The 27,704-nt window shown below is 45.1% G+C and overlaps 1 protein-coding gene across 1 annotated transcript; it reads right to left on the bottom strand.

The window, feature by feature from the left end:
- Positions 1-3,686: 3,686 nt before the first annotated feature.
- LOC119444087 (uncharacterized) lies at positions 3,687-21,353 on the bottom strand. Its single transcript, XM_037708583.2, has 7 exons — positions 21,283-21,353; positions 21,044-21,195; positions 12,862-13,036; positions 8,997-9,109; positions 4,575-4,651; positions 4,380-4,451; positions 3,687-4,243 (listed from the first exon to the last, which is right to left on the bottom strand). Exons 3-7 carry the CDS (start codon positions 13,000-13,002, stop codon positions 3,771-3,773), a joined length of 876 nt encoding a protein of 291 aa, XP_037564511.1. The 5' UTR covers positions 13,003-13,036; positions 21,044-21,195; positions 21,283-21,353; the 3' UTR covers positions 3,687-3,770.
- Between the last annotated feature and the right edge of the window lie 6,351 nt (positions 21,354-27,704).

Here is a 27,704-nt window from a genome sequence, read left to right as displayed (position 1 = left end):
AAACCGCTCGCAAAGAAACCAAAACCTGGAAGTCATCCAATGCGGCAACACAGAAGCAACAATATTCATAGGGCTGCTTCGTAATTTTTGCCGGCTAATTCGCAACCTCGACCGTGAGTGCCAGTGGCTCTGCCACTGGTGCGCATCCTCGCAGCTGATGCCTCGATCAAGGTTTCGAGGCCCAAAGGTTTTTTTCTTGATGGCAAGCCCCATTTGCCGAATGTGCGTCAGGAGGTCGACTGGGGCGGGCGTCTTCCGTTTATTGGTGCGGCTTGTCGACCAGTGAAACTGCAAGTAACATGTTTCAGGATAGACAGCCTTCAGCCTGCTGTAAGTCTACGCAGCTGCCTTTTTTGAATAAGAACATTGCATCGCGAGCACCCCCCTGTCTGACCAGCGAGTTGCAGCCGACACTGCAGACCTCAAGCCAGCAGCCGTCTTTTGCCGTTACCTCAGCCTCACGGTGTCAACCACGGTACGAACTCCGAAATTACAAGGGCATCGGGGCGAGACGAAGCAAATGCCTACCAGTACGCTACATTGGTGAGAATGCTTTGACGAATGGTTCTGTGTACTATTTAAAGGCAAGGAAGGTCATTGAAGAATGGACTCCTTGTGAGTCACACATTTCTACGCTTATAATTTATGACTCGGAATATATTCATCGTAAGATTGAATCCACACAACTGAACAAATCTGTGTTTCAGGGCTGGACAGCACACCACGTGACTACACGTCATATGGTCGGATGGTGCACATGGAGGAAAATTATGCCGATCTATTTCTGTAATCCGGACCCAGGCGGTTGAACAACAGGAATTTAACCTAGAATGTTTTAGCGTCCGTCAACAAGCGTTATCCTTTTACCAACAAGGCCTTTTCTGGGAAAAATGTACTCGTCATCGTTACCCCTGAAAAATGGAGCCATGGCGACCAACGACAACTTTCATCAGCGCAATATCTAGGTTGTGGCGTCATCTATAGATAATAAGAACAAGCAAACATGCGTAATTGATGGCCTCGGAGATCTGGCAGCGCCAGTGTCTTGCCGGAGCAGTAAAACATTACACTGCCACATGAATCTTATGCAGAATGTAATGGATGCTAATTGGTCGTGGTGTCTCATGCACAGTAGGCTTACGCTGCCTGAGTGGACGTCTTCAGCACTCAGTGGCAGCAGTCACATTCTCGTGTGGGGCATACCATACACGCTCGTGTAGCGATATTTTTCACTGCACGGTCAAGAAGCCTACGTGGGAAAATTAGTCCGGACATTCCAGTATGACACATCTCAATCCCCTAGTTTGCTCAGCATGTTAACTCTACTAATCGATAAAATTTGATTTCATTCTCCACCGCTACGCTATTTCTCACCTGGTGAACCTTTGAGTTTGCTCTCGTTGATGCTGCGTTGCCGCCAATCGAAAACCGCCATTTGTTGACCCGCCCTGAAGTCCAAATTAATTTGTGTCGCGCTTTCTCGTCGAGAACTCACGAACAGAAAACACCTCTACCAGTATATATGCTTAACATAGCACGCACTAAAATCAAGAAGCAACAGTTTGGTGTCTCGGGAACTATATAAATCCCATGTTGACATTAGACTGGCCCTTAAAAGACGCATTTATAAAGACTACAGATACACACAAAGGCGTTTTATGAAGATGTTGGTAGCTTACACGGACATGTAAAAATTTTCTTACGAATTCCGAGCGACTGCCTCCCCTAAAGCATAACAGTCTATATTGGATTTTGAAGATCGCTTCTGGGAGAGTACAAAATGTGTCGGGCTGGCACATTCCTGAAATACTCTAATGTCTTTCCATTCAAATGCGTGTGTTAGACTGCACCTCATACATAAGATGTCATTATTTCCAGCAGAAAATTCAGCGAGCGACGCGATGCCGGATTCCAGAGCAGAGACGGATACCAGAGCAGAGGCTTGGCATCAGCGGCTTGGCACAGAACTCTGGACAGATGTCCAAGCAGTGGCGCGTGGATATTGAGTGATGTATGCAATTCATCAGAGTAGTTGAAAAAAATAATACAGCCCCATTGCACTAAATTGAATTCTGCGGTTTACGTGCCAAAACCATAATTTGATTATCAGGGATGCCTTAGAGGGGGACTCCGGATTAATTTTGGCCACCATGGCATCTTTAAAGTGTCACCAATGTACGGGACACCGGCTTTTTTGCATTTAAACCACATCGAAATGTGGCCGCCGTGACTGGGATTTGATCCCACGACCTCGTGCTTAGCAGCGCAACACCATAGCCGCTAAGGCACTGCGGCGAGTAGTACAGCCCCCATGGCAGAAAAGAATGGCATGTAGTCAGAAGCTTGTGGCGCTGAGAACATGGCATGGAAGCTAGTGGCCAACGCGGTGCAAGAATGCCCGCTGGAAAACTAGGAAACTGCAGAACAGGTAGAAAACCTTTGCCCGTGAAAGGGTCAAAATATACGTGTTCTCTTCCCCACAATTATTTCACAGGGTAACATTGCTTGCAAGGTATTTACAACCATATCAAGAAAAATTACGGCATGTACTGGTGCCGTGCAAGCACCTAGAAAGAATCTAATTTCCGCGATGCATTGTTTACGTTCTTCATACGGTTGCAAAAACAAACTATCGAGCTTCCTGAATCTCTTTATCTTCTCTAATAATTGCACAGCAAGGGCAGGACGTTGGTAGTCTTTATATGCTAAGTCGCACCTCTGGTCACACCTCTGCTAAGTCACAGCTCCCGCTATATAGAGCTGGTTTCTGCGGCAGATGAATTGGTTAAGTACCAGACGCGCAATGGGAAAGATGAAAGTTCGGCTCCACTGTGCTGTTGTCTTTGTGTCCACTTTCGTTTCCGTTTTTGTTTTGATATGTGTCTCTACATTTTAATTATGCGTATATATGTTATCTTATGCCTTTGTCGGTTTCATTTTCTGTTTTCTTTGGTTGTCAATAACATATTGCAGCCACTGTGATCCCCTGTTCTTTTGATTTCCTTAATCTAACAAATGTCAATTGCCCGTCCAGACGTAAACAAAACAAGTTCAAGACATCTAGAAATGTTTGTCATAAAATACAGCGAACAGACAGGACAGCGAAATAGACAAGACAACACCACTAACTTGAAACTACAGAATGCATTTCGACGTCGCTGTTGTTGAAAAAGTAACCCATGCGTACATCAATTTTTTTCTTCTGGTTGTCTGGATTATTGTTAACTGAAACATATATGTTCACCTCTGCAGCGCTGTAGGACGATGTTTTTCGCTAACACGTATAGAACGACAGGCGCACGAAGCACGGACCTGGAAACTGGAAATAAATTGGAAAGAAAATTTACAATGCATAACAAAATGTATTTTGTGTAACCGTCGTTGTGTGCGTGTTACAGGAAGTAACGGCTCTATATCTCTGTAAAAGTGGCTATTTGAGCGACAGCAAAGAAAAGAACAGAACTAGAGGAAACGGCTTAATGTACTCATGCCTGATTGTTTGACAGAGTGACTGTTTTCTAGTCTGTATATATTTGCAATTAGATTTCATGTTGTTTCGTCTAGTTCTCTGCACTCTTATTCAGTGGCAATTTATCCTTGGGGATGTCAGAGCAACCAGCCTCATCTTCTACGATTACGACTACAAAGAAATAGGCAGACAACACGCAAAAGATTGCACCTGGTGTGCCGAAAAGTACTTCAGTTTTATTGTTCTAAGCAGTTCTTGGCATTTATTTTTCATTTTTGCTATTACCTAAAACTTTATCCACTCAGTTTTGTTTACCACCCGGAACCACCCCATCCACCAAGCTCAGCTTATCACGAGGTGCTTTCTTCTCTGGGGCCAAGCCGTCCACCAAGCTGAGCTTATCCCCAGGCGCCTTGTTCTGTGGGGCCAAGCCGTCCACCAAGCTGAGCTTATCCCCAGGCGCCTTGTTCTGTGAGGCCAAGCCATCCACCAAGCTCAGCTTATCACGAGGTGTCTTGTTCTGTGAGGCCAAGCCATCCACCAAGCTCAGCTTATCACGAGGTGCATTCTTGTCTCCGACCAACCCCGATTCTAATGACAGTCTTCCAGAAGGCTCTCTCTTGATTCTTTTCTCCGGCATGCAACCAGAACGATTCCAGGTGAACTTCTTCGTCTGCCCAGCCTTTGCAAGTGAACTTTGTATCCTTTCCATTGTGATCGCAGATACCTCAGACATTGGTTCCTTCAGCGCTATTATAAACCGTGATCCAGTCGCTGTTGGAGACAGACATGGTAAAAGAAATTTAGTGAGCACTCTAACAACTTGAATGAGCGAAATCAGTTACTTGACCGATTTTTTATCAGTGGTATCAATCGCAGTACATAATCGGGCAACTTGTCTCTCACTTACCACCTTCCCAGCAGTGGTGAATTAGGGCCCAGGACGTATAGTCCGTATCCAAAACCTGGTAAATTTTTTTATCTTGAAGAAAGAGAGAAAAAAAGCCAGGCAGATGCGGAAATCATTCGTAAAAAACACTTACAGCAGTGACAAGCTGCTGAGGCTGCTCAATAAATTTTGATTGTAACTTCTGATGCTACTTACCCTGCGCATAAGTATACCGCTTATCACCGTTCTTCTGTAGCTTGAACACGGAGGGACTTGATAGAGTGCCATTGAGTCTGCATATTTAAATATAACGCTGATGAATTTCGTTCGAACAGGTTACATATACAGATGTATTAACACATGTTACTGAATTAGCTTAGCCTCTGCGAGTTGATCCATGAGCCTTCTTCGTACGCGAGCATCTCCTGCTAGTGAGCCATCTTGAAATTATAGCACGTGAAAATATCCATCAGATCTAGTACTTTGAATTTGTTGAAGTGCTGTTATTCGCCATGATCGAGTTCCTGTTGGCGACAGCCGTGGCATAAACAATTTATGGGGCACTAACAACTTAAATGAGAGAAACCAATCCGTGTACCATTTTTTCTAATCACCCCTACAAGAATGGTTGTATCAGTTGCAGTACTTTGTATTATGGCCTGCAATGAAAGCAAATACCCAATAATGTATTTTGAAGCCTATCATGATGATAGTAAAACGAGTTCTCATACTTGAATAGACGAATGCCTATCAACGAACCTGAGCTATTACGCAGCGTAGCTCTACGCAGCGCGTCTGGCTATTCGTGCCACAGTGGCTTATATTATGTAAGTGTGCGATATTATAAACATAAGGACAGTTTATTATCCAAATATGGTCGCCTTTCTTTAAAGCTTTGTCTGCTCAAAACACAGCACTTGTATGGTCAAAGCAATCGTGCAGTGCTTGGTTTGCTACGTCTGGACTTAGCCCGCAACAAATCGAGCATCGAGCAAATCGCAACAAACGCAACAATCGAGCAAATTGAACAGAGCTACTGATGTTTTCTCATTAAAGGTTTTGCAGGAAATGTCGCAGAAGGATGTACAGTCGAACATGCTGCAATCACTGCGGTGAGAAGGAAACAGCACAAACGTCATATTTGTGTGCTATGAGCGGAGTATGCTTGTTTTGCACCAACATCAATTAGGTACTTCACTGGATAATGGGCGTTTCATGTGGCATGATCTTCGCTCTCTAAGCACATAATTATCTTTGCAGTTTCTTTCAAATAACTTGAATCTAAGGATGGGTGTCAGTACAGCGAATGCGTGGTTTCTAAGCAAAAGTACGCAACAATCGAGCAAATTGAACAGAGCTACTGATGTTTTCTCATTAAAGGTTTTGCAGGAAATGTCGCAGAAGGATGTACAGTCGAACATGCTGCAATCACTGCGGTGAGAAGGAAACAGCACAAACGTCATATTTGTGTGCTATGAGCGGAGTATGCTTGTTTTGCACCAACATCAATTAGGTACTTCACTGGATAATGGGCGTTTCATGTGGCATGATCTTCGCTCTCTAAGCACATAATTATCTTTGCAGTTTCTTTCAAATAACTTGAATCTAAGGATGGGTGTCAGTACAGCGAATGCGTGGTTTCTAAGCAAAAGTCGTTTTATCAGAGCTGCAGCTTCTCTTTGTCATCAAACTTGTCGTAGGGGTTGTGCAGGCTACCAAAATGGCAACGTGCAAGAATGTTCTTGCCCACTAACATTTATTGAGATCAGCTTATAAGCTATATTTACCCAAGTAAATCACGAACAAAGCAATACTACACAGCACTGAAAATGTATGCATTATCCTGCTGTCAGATGAGTCTGAGAGAAGCGTCAAAATGTGTCTGAAGTTATGAAGCTATCATGGGAAAGCAAAAAAAAAAAGGCGTACGCAAGTATATGTAGGTCCACCAGCAAGGTTTCATAGCAATGGCTCTACTACTCCAGGTACAAACCAAGAAAACGCGTGGTTCCGTAAATCTGACCTTCAAGCTCAGCCAAGGTCAAACAGTGACTTAGCCTGCCACTACCGGCGGCTGCTGCGTAAACCGTGTGGGCGCCCATGTCTTGAAAGGGTCTGAAAGCGAGCTCGTTCGTATGCATTCATGGTGTAAAAAACAGCGTTCATCCTGTGTTCTTCCTCCTGTCTGTGTTTTATTGCGATAGCAATTATATGGACACTCAAAAGCAGATTTCTGCCGTCGGCGTCGCCGTCGCCGTCGCCGTGAGGTTCCGTATGACGTCAATGGAGATGAAATCGTCGCCGCGCGCCGAACGCTGTATGTGCAAGTGAAAGGGCGCGAGGGACGCGCGCTTTCACGGGGAGTGAACGCACGGCGGAGAACAAACGCGCGTTCTGCTCTGTGCTCCCTTAAGGGCTGCAGAAGTAGGCGTCTCTTTCCTCCTCTACAATCACCATATATGTAGAGCAAACGTGCCTTCTTCCGACGCACGAAAGGCCGTAAGGGGGAGGGGGAGGGAAGGGAGGCGACGTTTAGCTGCGGCACCAAGTGCCTATTTATATCAGAGGCTCCGGCAACACTCACCAACGCCGCACGCATTTTGAGCGAACGCGGGCAAAACGCCGACGGCGTCGACAGCAGTTCTGCGTGTGGCCGGTGCTGCTGCATGTACAAGTTTATACAGCTGATAAAGCTAATATCATTACTCCGTATAGCTCTCTTCAAATTTGCTATCGCAATTGATGCTTCACCTTTCAGGTGAAACTGCGACAACTTTTTTAGCGCTGTTTTTACACAATTAGCCGATATCTTGAAAGTTATCTGCGATGTGGACAAAGTGGGCGGTCCGACGGGCCTCGTCTTCAAAGCGATCTGGGATGGGTACAAAGTGCGCCGAGTGCTGGTAGCTTCGCATGAGCTGTGCTTTCTACGCTTAGTTCGCGTTTAAGCGAGACGCAGCATGAAGGTCAATTCGCTCGCTACTGCTGCCGCACCGAGCAGCGTCAGTGTGTTGTTTTGTGGTGCAATTGTAAATGCGGTAGACGCTGACGGCGCCGAGCAGCGTCTGTATCCTTTCCCAAAGCAAGCAAAACCGTGCAATTGCTCTACAAACTTGATTTAACCCCATTCAACCACGGCAAATTTTTTAGTCTAGGTCATCTTGTGCAGTTAAATTCTATACTAATGGCTTTAAGACAAGGGCACGGCACCATCAAGCTTCGCAAATAATTGTCTCTGTTTGAGCAATTCATTTCAGCTGGCCACGTCCATGGCTGGCCCTCACGTAGCTTCCAGAAGTTCTTAAATAATTTGGAACAGATGCTTTAGAAAGAAAATTTAAGGTTGTGCGCTCAAACTTTCCAAAGATTAAGCCTGCGGCATGCGATGATTGCTGGTGCTTTCAGAAATACGTATGGCTAATTATAGCAGGAACCGAAGCTAGCTAAATTTGACATAATTTTCCAGCTACACGATCTTGATATTACGTATATAGCGGTGACTGCAAGCAGATGAATAACAATGTCTATAGCCGAATGATGTGTAAACCTAGTATAACCTCTCATTAATGGGACAGAAGCGAGAATAATGAAAACTGGGTGGTCGAATGTTCTTAGTAACAACGACATGAAGCAAACCGGCAATGACGTGGTTCTCTGGAACTGTCCAGCAGAATAACAAATAACTAATTGGGAGCCGAGAACATTGTAAGTCACGCGCTGGCGGGCCTTGGAACAGTTGCGTGAAGGAAAGAGGGTGACGTCAGCGGCTAAGAACAAAGTGGCGACCAGGTGTTCGAGTGGTGGCTCACCGCTGGGATATGAGCTACGATCATAGCGGACTAGAAAAGTGTGCAGTACAGCGCAGGTGATTGATGGTGCCGTCAAAACATGTCTTTGGACGCAGCAATGAAACAGGCTGCCAAGGCGGCGCCAATGTGGTCACGACAAATAGGAATACGCGGAATATTTGCACCGCAATGAACAACAGTTCGTTTAAAGTGAGCGTTTGTGCTTCGAGATGTTGCTGTCGATCCAGAATTAGGAGTGTATTGCCTCAAAGCGCAGGTATGAATATTATCAATTTCCTTTAAATGCCCCTTAGTTTATGCAGCGAACTCGTTCGTCAAATATTGAGACGAACACACTTCCTCCCACGCCTGGGCAAACTCGAGTGTTTGCTTGTGAGAGCTGCCTGGTGGATGGAAGCACATTTATCAATGTGGTAATGAGTTTACCACCAGTACGTGTACTCCCGGTTGCGTTGAACTTACATTTGCCGGCACTAGTTGCATTTCCCCAGAACTGCGCCGCAACTTTCCAAGCTTTTATGTCGTTTCTAGTAATTTTCTATGGAACGTCGTCCTTTTAATAGATAAATCAAACATTACCCACAAAGTATATTACAAGGTTACCACAGTAGCTACCATTTTACTAATTTTGATTTTTGGAGTCGCTTCGCATTTGTATACTATCAATTGCAGTGAGTAGGCTCGCTGAGGCTCCGATTCTTGTTTATATTCAAGTGAGGAATACAGGCCTAACGAAAATAGCATCAACGAAGAAGGAAGCGTTCATGAAACTATGAATTTGCATAAAAAAACACATTAACAAATAACAGCATTAGGCAGCCTATCTTACCCTGGTTTGGTCTGAACTGTCATGGTTTCATTTGATGGAAAAAACCGCATTACGATGCAGACTTCCTCCTTATTAGGGTGGTACAGTGATTCCAGCCACTGTGCTCCTTCAAGCTGAAAAGTTGCAATAAATGGTTTCCCACGATCACTCAGGCCTTTCCTGTGGCATTTTGTGTAATCCGCGCACGCCAAGGCTACTGGCACTTATCTGCTGCTACATTAGCTGCGCCTTCAAATAAAATCGTAAAACCTACGGATGGCACCAATGCTCGCTGACGGGTTTGGGGCGACTACGACTTTTCGTGGCAGTTATCCGCGACGACATGGTTTCAGCTTAAACCGAGCATCCTTTACGTAATTTTGTAAACATTCAAGCGTTATTGTATAAATAGCTTGTTGTAGGCGAAGAATGTGCGCTAAACCTGTCGTTCGCAAAAATGGTGTTGAGTTCTGGCGAAATAACATAAAGAATCTGTGGCAGAAACTAGCATAAAAATGACACAAACACAAATAAGTGCAAGCAGAAGGCAATATCTGCGTTTCATTTGAACGTGATTAAACTTTTTGTTTAAACTTCTGTATATTTGTAGTTCTTGAAGGCATGGAAAATTGTCAATTGTATTTAGTTGTATTTTTCTGTGAAATAAATTATTTATCCTAAGGATGCTACACGTTGTAGACCGAGCAAGGGAGCATGCCGAAGGCTTAGTCATGCATAGACAACAATATTGAAAGAGAAACATTAAGCAGATCATTTACTTTTATTTATGTACATTTGTATAAAGATACCGGAACTGCAAGTCAACAGGAAGTATTCCACTACAGCACATCGTCTATACCAGATTGCAATTTCGGGACACTAAAAGTGTTCCGCGGCGTGCCCTAAGCCTTTGGTTGCAGTGCGCAGAGTGTCACCATGCGGCGATATTAATCATAATAATCTCTACCGCAATAAAAGCGCGAAACGCGAATTCCTATTTCTACTTGCGTGGACATTAAAAGTTCAGCTTAATACCGCTTGCCGCAAACATCAGCAAGCGCAGCTGATATTGTGATCATATTCAAAGTGCAATTGAGATATCTAACTGAAATCCAGGAATAATTAACATTCGTTATTCAGATCTACATTACCGCAACTGAATGTCCTTCTAAATTACCTTTAGGTTGGTTGCTCTTTCTTTGCATTAATACAGTGCTAAAATCGCGGCTGGATTTCATCTGCGAAGAGTAGAACTACAGGCCATGGGAAGCTTTTATTCAGTGTTGAGAGGAATTAGTACTCGTGGTTGTAACTAGGCTTAGTTTGTTTTTAATTCCTTGTTCCACTTATTTGCAAGCATGGCTACTATACAAGGCAATATTCCTTACCATGTCTGCTATGCTTTGTTGCTATTGAATCGAAATAGCAACGTCATAGGCACAATGAAGTTGACAAGAATTTCCTACTGCTAGATGTCTGAGACGTAACAATTAGAGGTCACAAAAGACAAAATAATGCTAGTATAAACAAAATATGACAATTCCCATATAAACCTTAGTGAATACAATTTGGCTAATAAAAAAACAACGCGGCTGGCTTTCAGACCTTTTTTTTTCTTAGCTCCCAAGCCAAGAAGCATTACTCATACACCCTTGAAATTTACAGCAAAAAGTAAATACTCTGATCAAAAGTGCATGTGACATGGGGACAAGGAAACAAGGTAGGCTAGCAAGTTACTTGCCTAAAGACGTTCGCTTAGTTCGCAAGATGACAACTAAGCTGCATTTTGATGAGTAAGCAGCCGTGTTCTACAAAACATCGCGCGTACGAAAATCTCTATGATATCTCAGTTGTTCCATATGGAAATCAACGAACGTATTCGAAGTCATTATAGGACATAATTTTACTGCACAAATTTACATGGGGAAAAGCGATATACACCGGACAAAGCCGAATTTCATTTCGTCTATACTGCACAAATATCCATAAGCATCACTCACAGCGCTGCGGTTACAAAAACATTGCCACTGAGCACACTATCATCAAACACGTTCATAGCCTTCGCGTATAAAAATGATGCATAATTTTGCTAACCTAAAGGTCTTATTTTTTTGTCAGGACAACTGACGCAGAGCTGACGCAGAACCCGGCTTCTTTCTTGAGGCAATATACCACGAACGCTTCCATTCTGTGTCTAAAGGGAATACGAGTTTAGTGAATACCGGAGAGCCCAGACACCTCATACATTAATCAGCTAGATGCCCCTCCCCCCCCCCCCCCCCTGCTACACATACACATGCAAGGTTCCCATGCAAGGTTATCCCTCATAGGTCTGTGGCACAACCACCAGTTTGGCCAATGTAGACATTGCCACTGGAAAGCAGAATGCGGCATACCTATCTGGTCTTGCAGTGCACAAACCACGTGTCTTGTTAACTTTTTTTCTGCACATTGGCAGAGTGTGTGCAGAGTGTGTGCGGACAGCTTGGCGCCCTCGTTCAGAATTCTCTGGGGCAGAAAAAAGGATGTAAACAGACGCAGTTCCCCGACACTTCTTTTCACGTGGTTCGAGAAGTTGTGCACATATGGCTCACTCACAGGCTCTGTGGGCGTTCTTTGTTGGCTGCCCTGTTCCGCCCACCAGATTTATTGTTACTGATGAAGCTTTCAACACCGAAAGCTGCAATTTCCTTGTAGAAACCTGCCTTCTTGAGCCTCTGAATTTGTTTATTCACCCCCATCGCCATTCGGTGTTCACATGACCGTTCGAGAGCGGCTCCGACTCAGTTCATAGGGATGCCTTTCCTTCCAAACTTTACGTGTGCCGAATCATAATTTGAGATGCCTTATTTTTTTACGCGGCTTATGTCTCCAGTAAATATCAGCACCTCTTGTAGGTAACAGCATGTCCAAAATTGTAGTTCACCGTTTTGTAGCAGTTAATTCGTTAACTTCACCGCTCCGCGGAGAAACACAGATGGTGAGAAGTCATAAGGGAAAAGCAGGGAGGTTAACCAGGCTGAGCCCGGTAGGCTACCATGCACCGAGGAAAGGTGATTGAAAGAGCAGAAGAAAGAGAGAACTTCACACCCTGCACCGTTACACAGTCAAACATCCATCGCTGAGTTTCCTCACAGGTGGTCAAACGGGCCAGTGTACCAGTGGAAGGGCATCATTCAGATGCCCTCCCACTTTCCAGACACCTGCCACCTCACTAAGTTATCTGCGTACCTAAGGACTTTACCCGCAAAAGCCTTGTCAATTCACGCTTGAATGTTTTTGTCACACTTTGCGAGTTACAAATCACTTAGCAATGCTACAATCGTGATCCGTAGCAGAACCCTTCTTTTTGAATGAAAGGTGTTTCTTTGAAGTTGTCCAATGTGGAGGAATAGTAAAATGGTAATAGTTCTAAAAAACTGTCAATGGCTACACCAGTGTAATTCTTTATTGCCAGAAATTCGACGTCTACAATAAAGTGATCCTACAGCACGACACAATTTCATTTGAAGTATGGTATAAAGTATGCCCTCGACATCAATTGAAAAAGGCGAACACAGGAAACGTCAATGCTGTGTTTCGGTTGACGAAAAATTGCGTGACGTTTTTCAATTTGCCAAAACAGAAGTGTGAACTGATGTGCAAATGCGTGATGATATTGGGCCACGTCGCAATGAATTGAAACCCCCGTGCAACGATTACTGGTTATAACTTATATATCGTAGTGCAGTAAGGAGCAGTGAAATTCAGGGTTGGTCCTGTGTATCTCGCACTGTCTCGTCTCATTTTTCGCCACAAAATGATTCCAATAATACTTGCAACTAAATAGCACATCGCATTTGCTTAATCACATTCGAAGGCAAAACAAGGTCTCACTGATTCTTACCTTTTTCCAGTCAACATCCATCGCTGCTTCTAGAACAGGGCATTTCAGACCCGCAGTGAGCACTGGCTGGATCATGGGGTCCAAGAAAATTTGCGCTAACGCAATAAGTTTCAAGCATCTCATGTGCTTTTCATACGACATTTTGAACTGCAGATCCTTTGTATGCAAGGAAGACCTGCAAAGAGTGATTGAAACTCGTTAGATTCTAATGATAAAGGGAATCCTAAAAAATTATGCTTTCAGGAATAACGTACAAGTATCATTCCGCCAATTTTCTATATATGTATTGGGCACCACCACAAGCTTCAAACATTTACTACGTAAACGTAAAGAATAAGACTTATAAAACTTATCAGATACGGCATATCAGAAGAGATCAGGCCACGCAAAATAGGCTCAGCGATATGATGTCACTCTGGTCAAAGAACGTTTCACAACTTTCTTTCTCGAAAATAGGGTGCAAGGTAGGGGATGGCGTACCGAGCCCTTGATTCAACCAAAATCAAAGTGATAGTAAGAAGCACGAAGACATCGAACACCATCAAAATAGCAAATACGTAGCGGAAATTATTTAGCGATGTCAGCCTGACTTCATAAAGAAGGTGCAAAAGGTCTTAACATATTTACAGTATTGTAGAAAAGAAGTCGCAACAATAACACATTATTTGAATGACCCAGCTAAAGCCAACAAATCAACCATGTATGGCATCCAATTCCTAAATTCTAAGTGTGATATACAGGACAGATCTTTGGTTCAACTTTCTCGTTGCGAACGCCTCACGGCAGGTTCATGGCGAATCATTTAGTAGTGAGTCACATGATGTTAGCCTTTACCTTCATCTCTTATGGTGTGTGTATTTGTTGCGGCGAATACTGGGCGTATAGGGCTGAGCGAAAACATTATCATATGTAGAGGTTCTATCAGATAACTTATAAAAGCGGCTGGCAGCTGCCAATTAACCGTGCAGCAGACTCCCCGCCATCCTGGAAGTGCCTTCTCTTCTCAGGACTGCATGGTTCGAGTGGGGTGCGGCAAGAAAAAAAAATATATATATGCCATTTTTTGTGCTCGAATTTGGACATTTAGAGATGAATTTAGGACGCAAGCTCATTTCCCAAGTGTACAACGCATGAAGGAAGCCGAACAACAGCCCAGGTAAGTACACTTGTGCCCATTTGAACCCGTGGGTGTCCGGCGGTGGTGGGAATCAAACCCACAACCTGCCTCAGCCGAACGGAACAATGTGGCCATACATTGAACATTCCTCGTGGCAAATATAAATTACTTTCCTTGCGACCCTCTTCTGCCATTCCTCGGCTAACGCCAAAAAATTGGTGAACATTGAATGAAGAGCCCGGGGCCAGAATGACGAGCCCGAGCAGCCCAACGATCGACCATCGCGTGAGCTTTATTCTGTAGCGCTACATCTGCCGGCATAAGCTATATAAGCGCAAAACAATCGTTATTTTATCTGTGACTTGGCTCCTTCAATCCTCGTTTAAAGGCACCAACCTAACTATCAATATAAATAAAAACAACTTAGTTGTCCTACATTGTGCTTTGTGAGCTAGTCTGAGCTTATCTTGCAGTGCGAATGCGGTTGGTTCTCTCAGAGTAGCTTTTAGAGGGAAAAGTGTGCGAAAGAGAGGCAACCAAATTTGCTTGCGAACAAGTTGCGAGCCAGAGAACTAATTTCGGTGCAAACTACATGACAGCCAAATCTACGCAGGCTTATTTTTTTTACATTTTTACATATTTTACAAAGACTAACGCCAACTAGACGAAGACAAAAAAAAAAGAAAAGGCGAATCCCAGCACAGCGCTTCTGTTGTATCCTCTTTTGTTTGTCCTCGTCTAGCAAGCGCTGCTGTTTGTCGAGCGCGAAATTCCACCAACTCGCCCATGTTTCCATGCTATTGCGAATTCGGGTATGTGTGAAACGCACCGATAGTCTGTCTTTAGATAGCTATGCAGTCATTTGTGCGAAAATTTCTACGTTCTAAGGAAACAGGAAAGCTCTATTGCCAATTGCTGGATTTTTGGTTTAAGAAGCATGACAAAAATAAAGCACGATATAGTTATCTGTGCAGCCTTAACAGAAATCTACATTTAACAAGCCCAACTCCAGAGAGTTAAAGGCGGGTGCACTTACGCTGCATGAAAAACAATCGCTTCAAGGGTTTACATATTCAAATATCATATTTGCAATTTACTACCACTTCGAATCGCTGTACGCAGCCCTTCATATTTATGTATAGCCCAAATTTTAGTTACATGCCAAACGGCCATGTCTGTGTTTGTTGACGAGTGGCCGTGTTATAGATATAATCCTGCATTTAAGAAGAAACTGATAGTTTTCTGTCAGGCTCGTCCGACTGGTCAATGAGGAAACTATTGGTGTTTTGTGGAATCACTGCTTGTACCATATTTCTTTCTTTGCTTAGTGTACTTTTTGTATAACGTATCTCTGCCGCTTGATTCTTGGATTCGTTTATGCGCGTACGTGCCACACCTATAAATCATCATCATAAGGGCAGGATCGGCACTGAATGCACATGGTGGGATTAGTCATCAGCCTTCACGTTCATCTCCATTCGTTTTTCCTTCAACCAAACATATTACGACATTGGCTTTGCGATTGAATGTGACTCGACCAGCCAGTGTGACCAGGGCTACCATCCCGGCAGGTCATAGTCAGCACTTGTAAGAATCCCGAATGGGACGTTAAAGTACCCCAGGTGGTCAAAATTAATCTGGAGCCCTCCACTACGGCGTGCCTCATAATCATAATTGGTTTTGGCACCTAAAACCCCAGAGAGAAGGATCTTCTTACCGGCCTCCATGAAGGCGTACAACATGGGTACCAATATCGAATGCGACTCGACCAGCCATCGTAACTAGGGCTATGTCGTTCCTGGTAATCGGACTCCCTCCAGCTCCTCACGGCTTGTACCAAAGCCCGGCCCCAGGGACTTGTTTCCTGTCCTCTGTGAAGGCGCAGAATGATAAGGGTGCATGTCCGCAACAAGTACGAAATAGGTGCGGGATCCACGGGATTGCTCCGAGCACAGCGCTCTTGAAAAAGCAGAAGGGCAAGCCTGCCGAGGAGGAAGCGGAGCTGCCCAAGACAAGATGGGGCATGCAACAGCCGGCTGCTGGTGACGGCGGAACATGGGCCTACGCAAGAGGAGCCCACTACCACGCGGGCACATGCCTGAGCTGCTAGGTGCCTGTCTACATGCTAGGTGCCTGTCTACATCTACAAGGTTGGTGAAGCTGGCAACGGCCAAGCTCTCTACTCTCATTGCTTCTGCAAGGACGAGAAAAATTCCCAGACGATCCGCTACCAACCCACGATGTGAACGCCCCGTTTACCAGGAAAGGATTCGCACAAGGCTCCATGGGCAATTACGAAGAAGCCACCACGGAATTCAACTTCGTTTTTTTTGCACTTGGTTACTGCCAGCCCTTCGAAGCATTATCGTCGCTCATAGAGTCACTATTTTGACAGAATCTGTACACATAGGAAGACGAGAAGGAGCCCCCAAAACCGTGGCATTCGTCCCACAGTAGCAGTGGTGGAGGCAAGCGTTCAGGCAGCAGCCATAGAGGCTCGGACATCGCTGAGAAAAGCAGCCGACGAGGAAAGAACGTCTCAAGCAAGAGGCGCCGCCGTTTGTCCAGGAGCATTAATTACGTAACTGGCGCTGGCACCAAGCGTGGCGTTCCGGACAGGCCATTATTCGCGCGTTGTCGCGCCACAGAGGAAGTCGCGTCAAGGGGGAAAGTTCCAAGTACTTCGTTGTTCACGATAGACCAAGCTAGTGGACGAGGACCAGCAAGGTTGACAAAAATTGCTTAAGAGTTGGACGATGTGAAGCTGAGCACAGCGGCAACAGCGTGAAGTCAAAGAGCGGAGTGGAGTTCTTATTATGAGGTTATTTTGACGGTTCACCTCATAGAAGAAAGAGTTCTGCTGATCAGAAAGAAAAGAACGTGGTTTTGTTGAAACGAGGCAAATTTTACGCAATGACATAACTTGGCACTTTAAATAAAACAATAAAAAATCGCTCTCCGTTTCTTAAAGCACAAAATGGGTTGCGCCAAGTCACAAGTCCTGAAAACATGTGGCCTATATCATTGGAGACAAAAAATCAAAGCCCCTTTCTTAAAGAAACATGGTGGAACGCGAAGCTTTCTCCCATGCAAACTGAATCAAAGTCCAAAGCCAACGGCCACGCAATGAGCCCAATAAATGCTATGCGACCCGATGCGATGCATATGTGATTTGATTGCTTGTTTAGGATTGTATTTTTTGAACGTTGAAGTTGGATGAAGACACACTTCGTTAAGTTGCATAGCCTTTATTTTAGATCATGTAGCCGTTGTTTACACGCACACACTCACACTTTCACGGACGGCTCTACACTTGTATTGCCTTGTGATTGCTGTGGTAGATGGTCAGAGGCTCTGCCGTTGCCGATACACGGGATCGGAAATGCGGGCACAATCACGCTCGCACTTACGGTCGCGTACGGCAGGCTCTTCTGCCGTGCGCTGCACCCGCGACCTACCCATGGTGACGGCCGGTAGTGCATTGCGTGACGCGCGTAATTCAATGCAGAAATAAACAGTTCATCTGGGCAGTGTGGCGTTGCAGTTCCCATTGGTCTTATCGGTACAACTGCGAATGTAAACTGTAGTGTTCTACGATACATATGTCTTGCGCCGTTCTTCTATTGTGAGCGCAGAGGCGCAGATAGTTCCATTGTGTAAGTTGGCTTTCCTGCAGTGCATTTTCGGCGCTCACGGACGAATCAGTGAAACATAGAAAGCTTCGCTTTAATAAGGTATAGTTTTTTTATGCGACCCTGCTGTCCATCTCCCTGCCATTTTGGATTCACGAGAAACTTTATGTGCGCCTTTGTATAGACACGAGTCTTCCTGTCTGGAATTATGTGCAGCAATATTCAATAAATCTTGATTTGGTAGGCGCATTGTGAGCATAGCCGTGATAACACGGTGAGTTCATATCACACTACACGCACGTGACTCCGGGCGACTCGCACCACGTGCATGCAGATGAGGCACCGGTCTTAATCTCGGTGAGGTTACGCCGCACTTGCTGCTTCCGCCCGTGCCATCTAATCAGGCGCCCCTCCATCTTCAATTCGTGCCTGGGTTTAGTTCCCAACTCTTGTGCGTTCTTCCTTTTTACACTATTTATCGCTTCCCTTACCCAATTTGGCGGGAGTATTATCCATAATAAAGCGTTAACCCTATCTCTCTCTTCTTTGCCTCTGCAGTTTTTAAAGCGAAGCTTTCTTTGCCTTTTCCGGGAGCTGCTATAGACATGCTCGCAGGCGCAATTGGGTTTCTTGCAACACCCCCAGATGACGCTCACCTCCGCGCATCCCTTTAAGCATCCCAGCTGGCACCGCTGCGGCGGCGTTTCACTGTTTGCGCGTATGGCACGTGCTGTGCGTGCGTTCCTATGAGACAAAAATGCAGGTGCTGGGCTATGCACATCGCGTGCTGGGCTGTGATAGTGCAAACATAACAATCGTGCATAGCCTGAAGAGAGCGCGTGGAGCCGGCGTCTCTGTCGCCAGCCGTGCTGGTGAAGCACGCTGCGCTGCCGGGTCCGTATGTCAAACGTCCGAACACTCCTCTCCAGCAGCCGAACGCGCAAGAGCAGCCCCCTTGCTGACTAGCCGTTGTTGAGGAAATGTTCTTCTGTACACCTCTGCCACGATGCGATGTGCCATGTCAGGAAATGATAAGGATCAACCCCCACAGAGATTATGAACGATGATACCAAACAATGCCTCAATCAAGCACACCTCCCTGTGTGTTCCGTGGACTGCGCAGACAAACTGCACTGGTGCACACAAGGCAACGTTTACCATCAACTCACCACTCTGGTATTGTACTAAGCGCTGAACAAATTACATATTCGCCGCCAACATCACCGCTAATTATCGGCAGTCAAAGCAAACAGAATACAAAGCTTCGCTTACATTGATTCCCACAGTGCTTGAGATCCGCCTAGTTTTACGCTCTCCCGTTAATTTATGAGAGTGGCGTGCATCTAACCATTAAAACTGAACATACTAACGAGACAAACTATCGTTTCGATAATTACGAGGTCTCCATTTCCTGTGGCGAACATGAGCGCCTAAAAAATAATATTTGAGCTATCAGGACTTCTGAAATTTTGAATTTAGTGAACGCTAATACTTCAATCTGGTGTCGTCAGAGTGATGCCCAAGGAGAACATGCTATCGTTTGAATTTTAGTTGCGAGAAAAACAGTCTAAAGCTATTTGTACCGCGGAGAGGGTTAGCTTGAACGTCGTTATAGGTGCATAAACAACACATTTCATAATGCTAAATGAAAAGCTGTATACTTATACTAGAAGTTCCAAATCCGCGTATTCTAGTGGATAAGGCAAGAAGATTTAACCATTTCGAATAATTTCGTATGATGGCTGCTAGAAATGCAAATGTTAGAAGGGCGGTCGATAGCGAAATTGATACAGTAAGAGCCTCGTATTCGCAGAAATCGTAATACAGTCCAAATCATTCATATTTGTCTCAGGTTTGACCATCAAAAATAGTTCAGTTAGATGTTGACAGTGCTCAGGAAGAGGCGAGTTATCATCCAAAAAAGTCGCAGTGCCCCAAAGGCGAAGCATCGATTGCGACAGCAAATTAGTACACAGCTATACAAAGTAAGGAAAGTAGTCTTATAGGCCGTATAAAGTTGTAAATAATCGCTTACTAAGTAAATAAACAAGCAAGGTGCCACGCGCGCACTGGTAAACATGAACACATTTCGCTCGATGACCGCGGAAACTGGTCAAAACGCTGGAGTGAGAAAGGGTGCCAGCAGCAACGGGCAAATTGACCTTCGCGCTGTCTGTCGTCTCGCTTCAACGCTAACTAAACGTCGAAAGCACAGCGCATAAGAAGCTACCGGCACTCGGCACATGCACTTTGTACCCATCGCAGATCGCTTTGAACATGACGCCCACATGGGCGCACACTTCAGCCACATAACAGATCGCTTTCAAGATACGGTGCCCGCGCGGCAGCTCCGTCAGCAGCAGCCGCAAGAACAGAACGCACTCATCACCCCTACCGTCTCCGTCACCTCCGTCCCGTGCCCCGCGAGCTCCCGCACACCGCGATCTAACAAGACGCGAGGCCGTCCAATGGCGCAAACTACAAGCAGGCACCTTCCCACACCCCCTCTTAAAAAGTAAAATCTTTCCGCGGCAAATAACGCCTAGGTGGAAACACGGCTCAGTTCCGGCCACTCTCATACACATAGCGTGGATCTTGTACGCATTACAACACAAACAACACCCCAGAGTGGTGGGAATCCCTCATACGTACCTCCGAGCCAGCAGACCAACGCCGGCTCATCCAGCGTGTGGTGGAGGCCGCGGAATCCTAAGGGATCCCCGCCGACCTCCTCTAAGCCAGCGCAACCTTGGACTGGTCCCCTCTTTTTGTGCGAAATAAAGAATACACCAGCACCAACGAAGACCGCGCGCTTCCGGCTGCCTTCCTCTCTCGCGTGCGCGAGATGAAGCTGCCATTGCTCGCTCACCCTCGCACTCTTTCACTCACACACACAGCGTATACAGCGTGCGGCGACCATTTTATCGCCGTTGGACTTTATACGGAACCTCACGGCGACGACGACGGCGGCGACAGCGACGGCAGAAATGCGCTTGGATTGTCCATATAATTGCTATCGCAATAAAACTGGGGCGATAGTGAATACAGCTGACATTATAACCATGACTCAAAAGATACCACCGACGGTGCCTCACCGCATAATAAGCATCAGATTGGAAAGACAGCTGCAAAGCTTAAAAGCTTCAAGCCAGATAAAGCGAAGTCAGCTGAACAAACATCGGCAAGGCGATGTCGAGAGTAAGCTTGACGCCAAGCATACAAGTAAGAATTTTGCGAATTTGTGTGGTAAGCGAGAAATTTACATATAGATTTGACAAGATTTAATAATAGAAATGAGAAGATGCGCGTTCATTGTCTGCCGAACTTATTCGTTAGGGATGTTAAATCACTTGTTTTTAAGTACTGTTCATGACGAACTCACAGTCATTATGCTTTTGTAAGAAAAGTAAACTATCCCCATTTTAGAACTCACCTTGAGCCGATGAGCCAATCCGTCAATGCTGTGATTGCATCAGTAATATTAGAACCAACGTTAGCAGGATTGTAATAGGTGCCACCGTGCAGGCTGAACCTTTCTTTTTTGATGGTGTTGCTTCCGTAATAAAACTCAATGACGTGTCGAGCCTTAAGAAAGAATGAAAAATTTTCAAGAGTTACTTCTTTTCAGTACGACACTAATTTAACCAAACTGAAGCTGCGTCGATTGATTACCGGGGACCTATGCACCCAGCATGGATGCCAACGTCTCCTAATTTGTTTGCCGTGACTAAAGCGCCTGGGCAAAAGCAACCACGGCACTAAGAGTTCGGATACTAATGCAGGTGGCTAAGACCATAATAAAGTTACATGTGGGACGGGTCACGACGCAACCGGCCGGATCTGTTGTTCTCAGAAACACGCGGCAGTTGCCATCTACGTCTAACGCTTGATTAACTTAAACAGTTATTCGAGATACGTGACAAGCCGCTCTTTGTGCACAACGAATCCACTAACGTCAATGATATATTGGTTTTTCGGCGAAATGGATATACTTCGCGTCACCAAGACAAAGCAATGTAACCGAATCATCCGCTAACTACCGCAATGTACTTACCGTTCCGTCAGATCATTCGTAACGTTAGCATCGATTTTGCGTGTTACAGTCATTGACTGCGTTCCGCTGCTAGGCAGCAGGATGTGACATTCCTCGGAATTGACCTGCGCAGCTGCATGCGTTTGCCGAGCTAATTGGAAGCCACTGTAAGACCGGCACCTCTTATTTGACGTGAATGACGTAACAAAACGCTAAGAACAAGAACAAAAGAAAGCACATGAAGTGGTGTCAGAAGTGCAAGGAGGTTCTAGAAAAAAAAAACTTTTTCGTTTTGGATTATCAGGTGATCCTTTTATCTGTGTCATTACAAGTGGGTGCGCGGCAATCGGTATAGATTGAAGAACTGTATAAGCGCAAGGAAAACACGGAGATAAAAAGGCACGCACACATGTGTGTGTGTGCCTTTGTTTGTCCCTGTTTTCCTTGCGCTTGCACAGTTATTAAAAAGGGAACACCAAAGTGCCCAGACAACCACATTGCGGCTCAATATAGTTTCCGCAGCTGTAGCATATAAGCGTGTTTCGACCAGAAGGCATCAGGTAGATAATCTACGTGCATTAGCACTCATCCGGTGCCTGTTTTTCTGGCTTCAGTGTATGCACAGCAGACTTACGTGCTGCGCTGTAAAAGAAAAGAGTACGCAGAAACAGTGAGGGGTGCGATGTCACTATACAGTGTAGTATCGAGATAGTGTCCAAATAGGTCAAAGCTTCATTCTCATATTCTGCAGTTTCCATTTCAAGAATTTCCAGTGTATATAATGAATCGAGAGCTCCACAAGGTAATTAAGGTTCATGATTAACGGCAGCGCAATGGAAACATGACGAAGCGTGACGTCAAAGACGGCGCTGAACTAGCAAGTGGAAGTTTGTTGAAAAATGAAAAATATATAAACATATGTACACTGTGCGCATCACGTGATTTGCAACAAAAGCATCATCAGCAAGATGTGGCATAAAAAGCATTCCCCCCCCCCCGTACCTTACATAGACTAGTGCCGAAGCATTTACACAACTGCTGGCAAGTCAGGCGGATATAGGTACGGATTAATAAAAAAAGGACGCACGTGTCCGCTAAACCCAAATCTAGGAGAGAAACCTCACACTCGAGTAAAGATAAAGACGGCTGACTAACACATGCGGAATGTTTCTTTCTGATATGAAAGGCCTCCAAAAGTTCCCTCGTCACATTATCTGTGTATCTAAACAAAATATTGGGGTCTTCAAAAAGTCGTCGTGAACTGACGATTAGTCTATATCGGACATACAGGTCGTTGCCTAAACGTGAGATTAAGTGAGCATATTAGCTCTCTGAAGCGATTTGAATACTCGGAAATGTTAGTTCATTGCCATTATTGCGGTTGCAAACCCCGTTTTGAAGAAACCACTATTAACGCGACAGCGTTAAGGGGACAGCGATACCCTGTGTCGCAGAAAATCTGGCGTCGGCAACCAGCGTGCGATGCGGGTGGCGGAGAAAATTCCCAACCACCCTGACCACGCAGGCCCCTCCGCGTGGTGCAAGGTTTTAATGAACAAAAATTGAATTTCTCACAGTGAAATCTCTCAGGAAAATGGTAAAGTACGACTTTACCATTCGGCGTCGGATTCGCCGTCGGACTGTTTACCAATCGGCGTCGGATTGTAATTTGATTGTACGAGAAAACCTAATTCTTCTACGAGGTAACTCAAACACAAATCCCTCTTCCAGCATTTCTACCAGACGTACAGTCGTGCGTTGGGATGCGAACGGGACCCGATAACGCTATCGCGTTCTACTCTTGAAGGCGAAGCTTAAGCGTCCTCCAATTTTTTAAAGACGATAGTCTTTCTTGGGGAACTTAAACGCTGAAAATTTGGTCTGTCTGTCTGTCTGTTTGTCTGTCTGTCACCCGATTCAGCAACCCGGCCAAAGTTGGACCACTTGCTTACCGCCCACACTACTTAAACTGGTACGGCTGTTCATACTTGTGAACGTTATCGATCACAAAGTAAATATTACGCATATCTGAGGCGCAACATCACTAGGTAAGTATTAGGAGGTGTGCTCCTTTAATAGAAAATACATAGATACGTAACTCTAAAGACCCTAGTTTCTTAAGCTGCGCTGAAAATGCCATGCTATGCGCGCCGACGAACGACGTTCCCCGACTGCGCACCGACGAGCGCCTTCTGCCATGGAGGAAGGAAACCCTCTGCACAAGCTCATGTTTCCCGATGTATTGCCAGATGGCGTCCATGTCTCACGCAGCGCCTCCTCAATTTTATCAATGCCAGCCAGCCGATTCAACATTAAGGAAGCGCTGTCGGAGGCAGGGCAAAACATAAATGGCCGCTTGATGAAATAATGCGGTAAAATGAAATCTGTTCAAACAAATCTTCATGCCAGGACGGAAATGGTACGAGAACAGCATCACGGGTGGCCGCGGATCAGACCAGCACTCATGTAGTACGGCCGGCAGAAGACTATCGTCTTTCGACGACATTTGCAGCGAAGCACGCAGATACGCCGCAAATTTTTTTGTTTAAACGCCGAGATAAAGTGACGGGGGAAATTATGGGGAAATTTCATATCAAAAAGAAAAAGTTTCACATGCGTTAGTCAGCCGCCTTTATTGTTAGTCGAGTGTGAGACTGTTCTGATAGGTTTTGGTTGAGCACACGCGCGTGTCTTTTTGTACTAATCGTATCTATACACGCTTCACGTGTCGCTGTTGTGTAAATGCCTTGCACTGGTCAGTCCAAGATACTGGAGAGGGGGGGTTGCTCTAATGCCACTTCTTGCTGATGACGTTTTGGTTGCATGTCACGTTATGTGCACTGTGTGCATGTGTTTATTTTTCCTTTTGCAGGAAATTCCCAGTTCACAGTTGAGCACCATATGTCGTCTAGCTTTGTCCTTAATTGGCCTTTGCGCTGCCGCGTATCACGTATGTAAAAAATCAACAAAATTCAAACGTCCTGTGGCACGTCACCGGTCACGGGCCGTGAAGGTGAGCGACGTGACTACATGTTAAATGTTTTAATTAAGCCTCTAATGGCGAGACGTAAACATACACGCACGAAATATGTTTACTCAAAATGTGCAAATCACATCGGGAATTAACTAAAGTATTCAACGAAAACAAGTAAATATTTGGGTAACGCTCCAGGCGAGCTTCACCCCAAACCACTTATGACGTCTGTACGGACAGTTCTCGTTGAATGGGAAACAGGGTTGTATATTGAATTTTCCTTACATAATCAGGGTGACGCCACTGCCACCGGGGATTTAGCATCGGCTTTTCTTCTCTGAGTTTGCTTTCAAAAGAAAGTGAGCAATGATGATTGTGATAATGATGATGATAAGCATTGTTTACATGGTACGTACCCGAGAGATGCACCAAACTTCTTTCGCCCTCTCTGTTCGTCTTATCATTCATGAGCTTACGCTTGCTGTCGCTCAGTAAGTGTAGGGCGACTACATTTAGCCAGAAACCCCGTCCCCAGTATCGAAACTCGGCAGTCGGGAAACATCAAAATTTCTACTTAAACGCCAAGCTATGGTAGAGATAGCAAAGTATTACACAACTACATAAAGTAAGGCTCGTAGTTTTTTCGGCCCTATAAATTGCAGTAAGCATTCACTTACTGATCGGATTACCAAACATAAAATGTGACCCGCGCGGACAGGCAGACATGAACACATCTGACTTGACGACCGCGAGCACTCGCTTTCACAATCCAGAATTCTATGGTGAAAAGTCCAGCAGTCGGGAGCGAACGCTTCGTGCCTCTTTTCGCTTGACCACGTCTTCGAAACTGGAGATTATGTGACATCAAATCCTAGGCGCGGGTTACGACAGCGCGCGTGACGCGAACAGCCATCTCGGCTCGCACTATTCACGCTCGCCGAAATTTACCTCTATAATACCGCTCACGGACCGCTTATATGCACCTAGCCGCACGAACAGCCATGCGCATCCACCGCCAGACTAGAGGAAGAGAGAAACGCTACCCTCCTTTAGCGTACGTTTGATCAAATGGCCTCCAATACTAATCGCGCGGGAAGACGGCGCGCATGAAGCCACCATACATCTCGGTTCACTCTCGGACTGCTTCCTTCACACCCATAGCATACAGCGTGCGAGGCGCGATTTTATAGTACTTTATACTGAGCATCACGGCGACGGCGATGAAGGCGGCGAAAATTCCCCTGAAGAGTCCATATCGTTGCTATTGGAATAAAATGTATTTTTTTTCGTATATTGACTTTAAACAACAGGGGTCTGTAAAGCGGTAGTGCATTGTGTATAATGTCCTCAAAAAACTACTGAATCAAAATAACAAACTTCAACGTAATATCAATTGATACTTTCCCACAGATCCTCATGTCAAATAGAAAACCATCGCAATGTATGAATGCATAAACAGGTAATTTTTAAACAAATACTCAAACAGGTTTTCCGAACTCATTTTCTAAACTGACATTGCCCAAGCTTCATAGACGGTGTTTAAGCTGAGACTTTAAAATTGTCTTAAAAATTGCCTGTGGCAGATAGCACAATGTTCTATGTTCCATGAGCTCGTCTACTCGAAGAGGCGGACATTACTTGCACAAAAAATTGAAATGCATAATCGACTAATCAATAAAAACATGTACAGCGAGCACTGCGTCGTGGAAACACAAACGGGGATAGGACACAACGCTGTCGCGGACGCTACATTGATCTCGATGATGCAACGCCTGGTGTGCCACAGAGAAAGCGCATATTTCTACGCATGCAAAGAAGAAACGCCGCGAACATGCACAGCGAGCCTCTGTGGCTTCGAAGCACAAACAGAAAGGGCGCAGAAGTTTTAAACGCGGCGAGTCTTCTGTCCACCTCCAGGCGCCTTCCTCCTCCGGTGATCGCTTCCCTCGCGGTGACAAGCACAGTTTCGCCTTTTTCACAGACGGGGCTACGCTTGCGCGTAAAATTCACTAATTAAGGTATTCACTGATTACCTTATGGCACATATTGCAATTTACAAATTCTAGCGGGTGACTGCAAGTCACATCCACTATAAGATAGTTGTGTGCGTGACACCATTCAAGAGGTATGCGCCGTCAAACTTACGGCAAAAATGCACTGTCGTTCCGCACGCTTCCTTAACAAAACGTCGTTTTATGCATTGAAGCACAAAAGTAACTGGAAACACAATATATTTATCCGCAAAGTACGGGAATTAACATCTCGAAACTGGTGTCATCCTGAGAATTCGTCCTAAGTGGATCCGCCTCGGTAACTCCTCGGTACCTGGAGTAGAATGTCAGGCGAATAGCCAGGCTAACATCTCCAGCATCTCATTAAAGCATGTTTCTCTCTGTCTTTCTCCCGGCTCGAATTTGTAATTGCAATGTATGCTGTAAGGTATTTATATAAAGCTTAATGATTTTGGTAATTAGTTGATTATGCATTCAGCTTTTTGCGCAAGTAATGTCCGCCTCTTCGAGTAGACCAGCTCATGGACTACAACTGTGCTATCTACCAATGGCAAAAAAAAAAAATCATTTTTGAAAGTGCTCGCTGAAACACCCGGTATATCGCGATGGCGCGCTTTCTGCTCAGATATGTTTTTACAGACCTTCTGGCCCACTTACTCAGGACGTGCAACGCGTAATCAGAATGGCAATAAGCTGTCTTCCTGCAGGCTTAGAGTTGCGGGTGCCGAACACTTCAATTGAAAGCTTCAGAAATAAGGGTATCTAATGCGCAGATGCAGATTCCAGCACTTACTTTCACTTCATATAACCTCGAATTCATACTTTGCACTCTGCAGCGCCTCTGTACTGGTGGCGAATTGCGAACCATGTTTATTTATTTATTTATTTATTTACTCATTTACTTACTTGTAGCTATTTTTACATAAAGCAGTCCCGCTAGGTATATTTCAGGAATGTGGAAATACCACATATCATGTGCAGACAAACAATTGTTTAATAGCAAATGAACGAACACCTGAAGGAAAAGAATTACAATGTTCTATAGTCAAGAGGGAAGGTAATGTTTTTACCTACG

The sequence above is a fragment of the Dermacentor silvarum genome, chromosome 3 (genome assembly GCF_013339745.2).
Source record: "Dermacentor silvarum isolate Dsil-2018 chromosome 3, BIME_Dsil_1.4, whole genome shotgun sequence".
Lineage (NCBI taxonomy): Eukaryota > Metazoa > Arthropoda > Arachnida > Ixodida > Ixodidae > Dermacentor > Dermacentor silvarum.
This window is presented reverse-complemented; position numbering and strand designations above follow the sequence as displayed.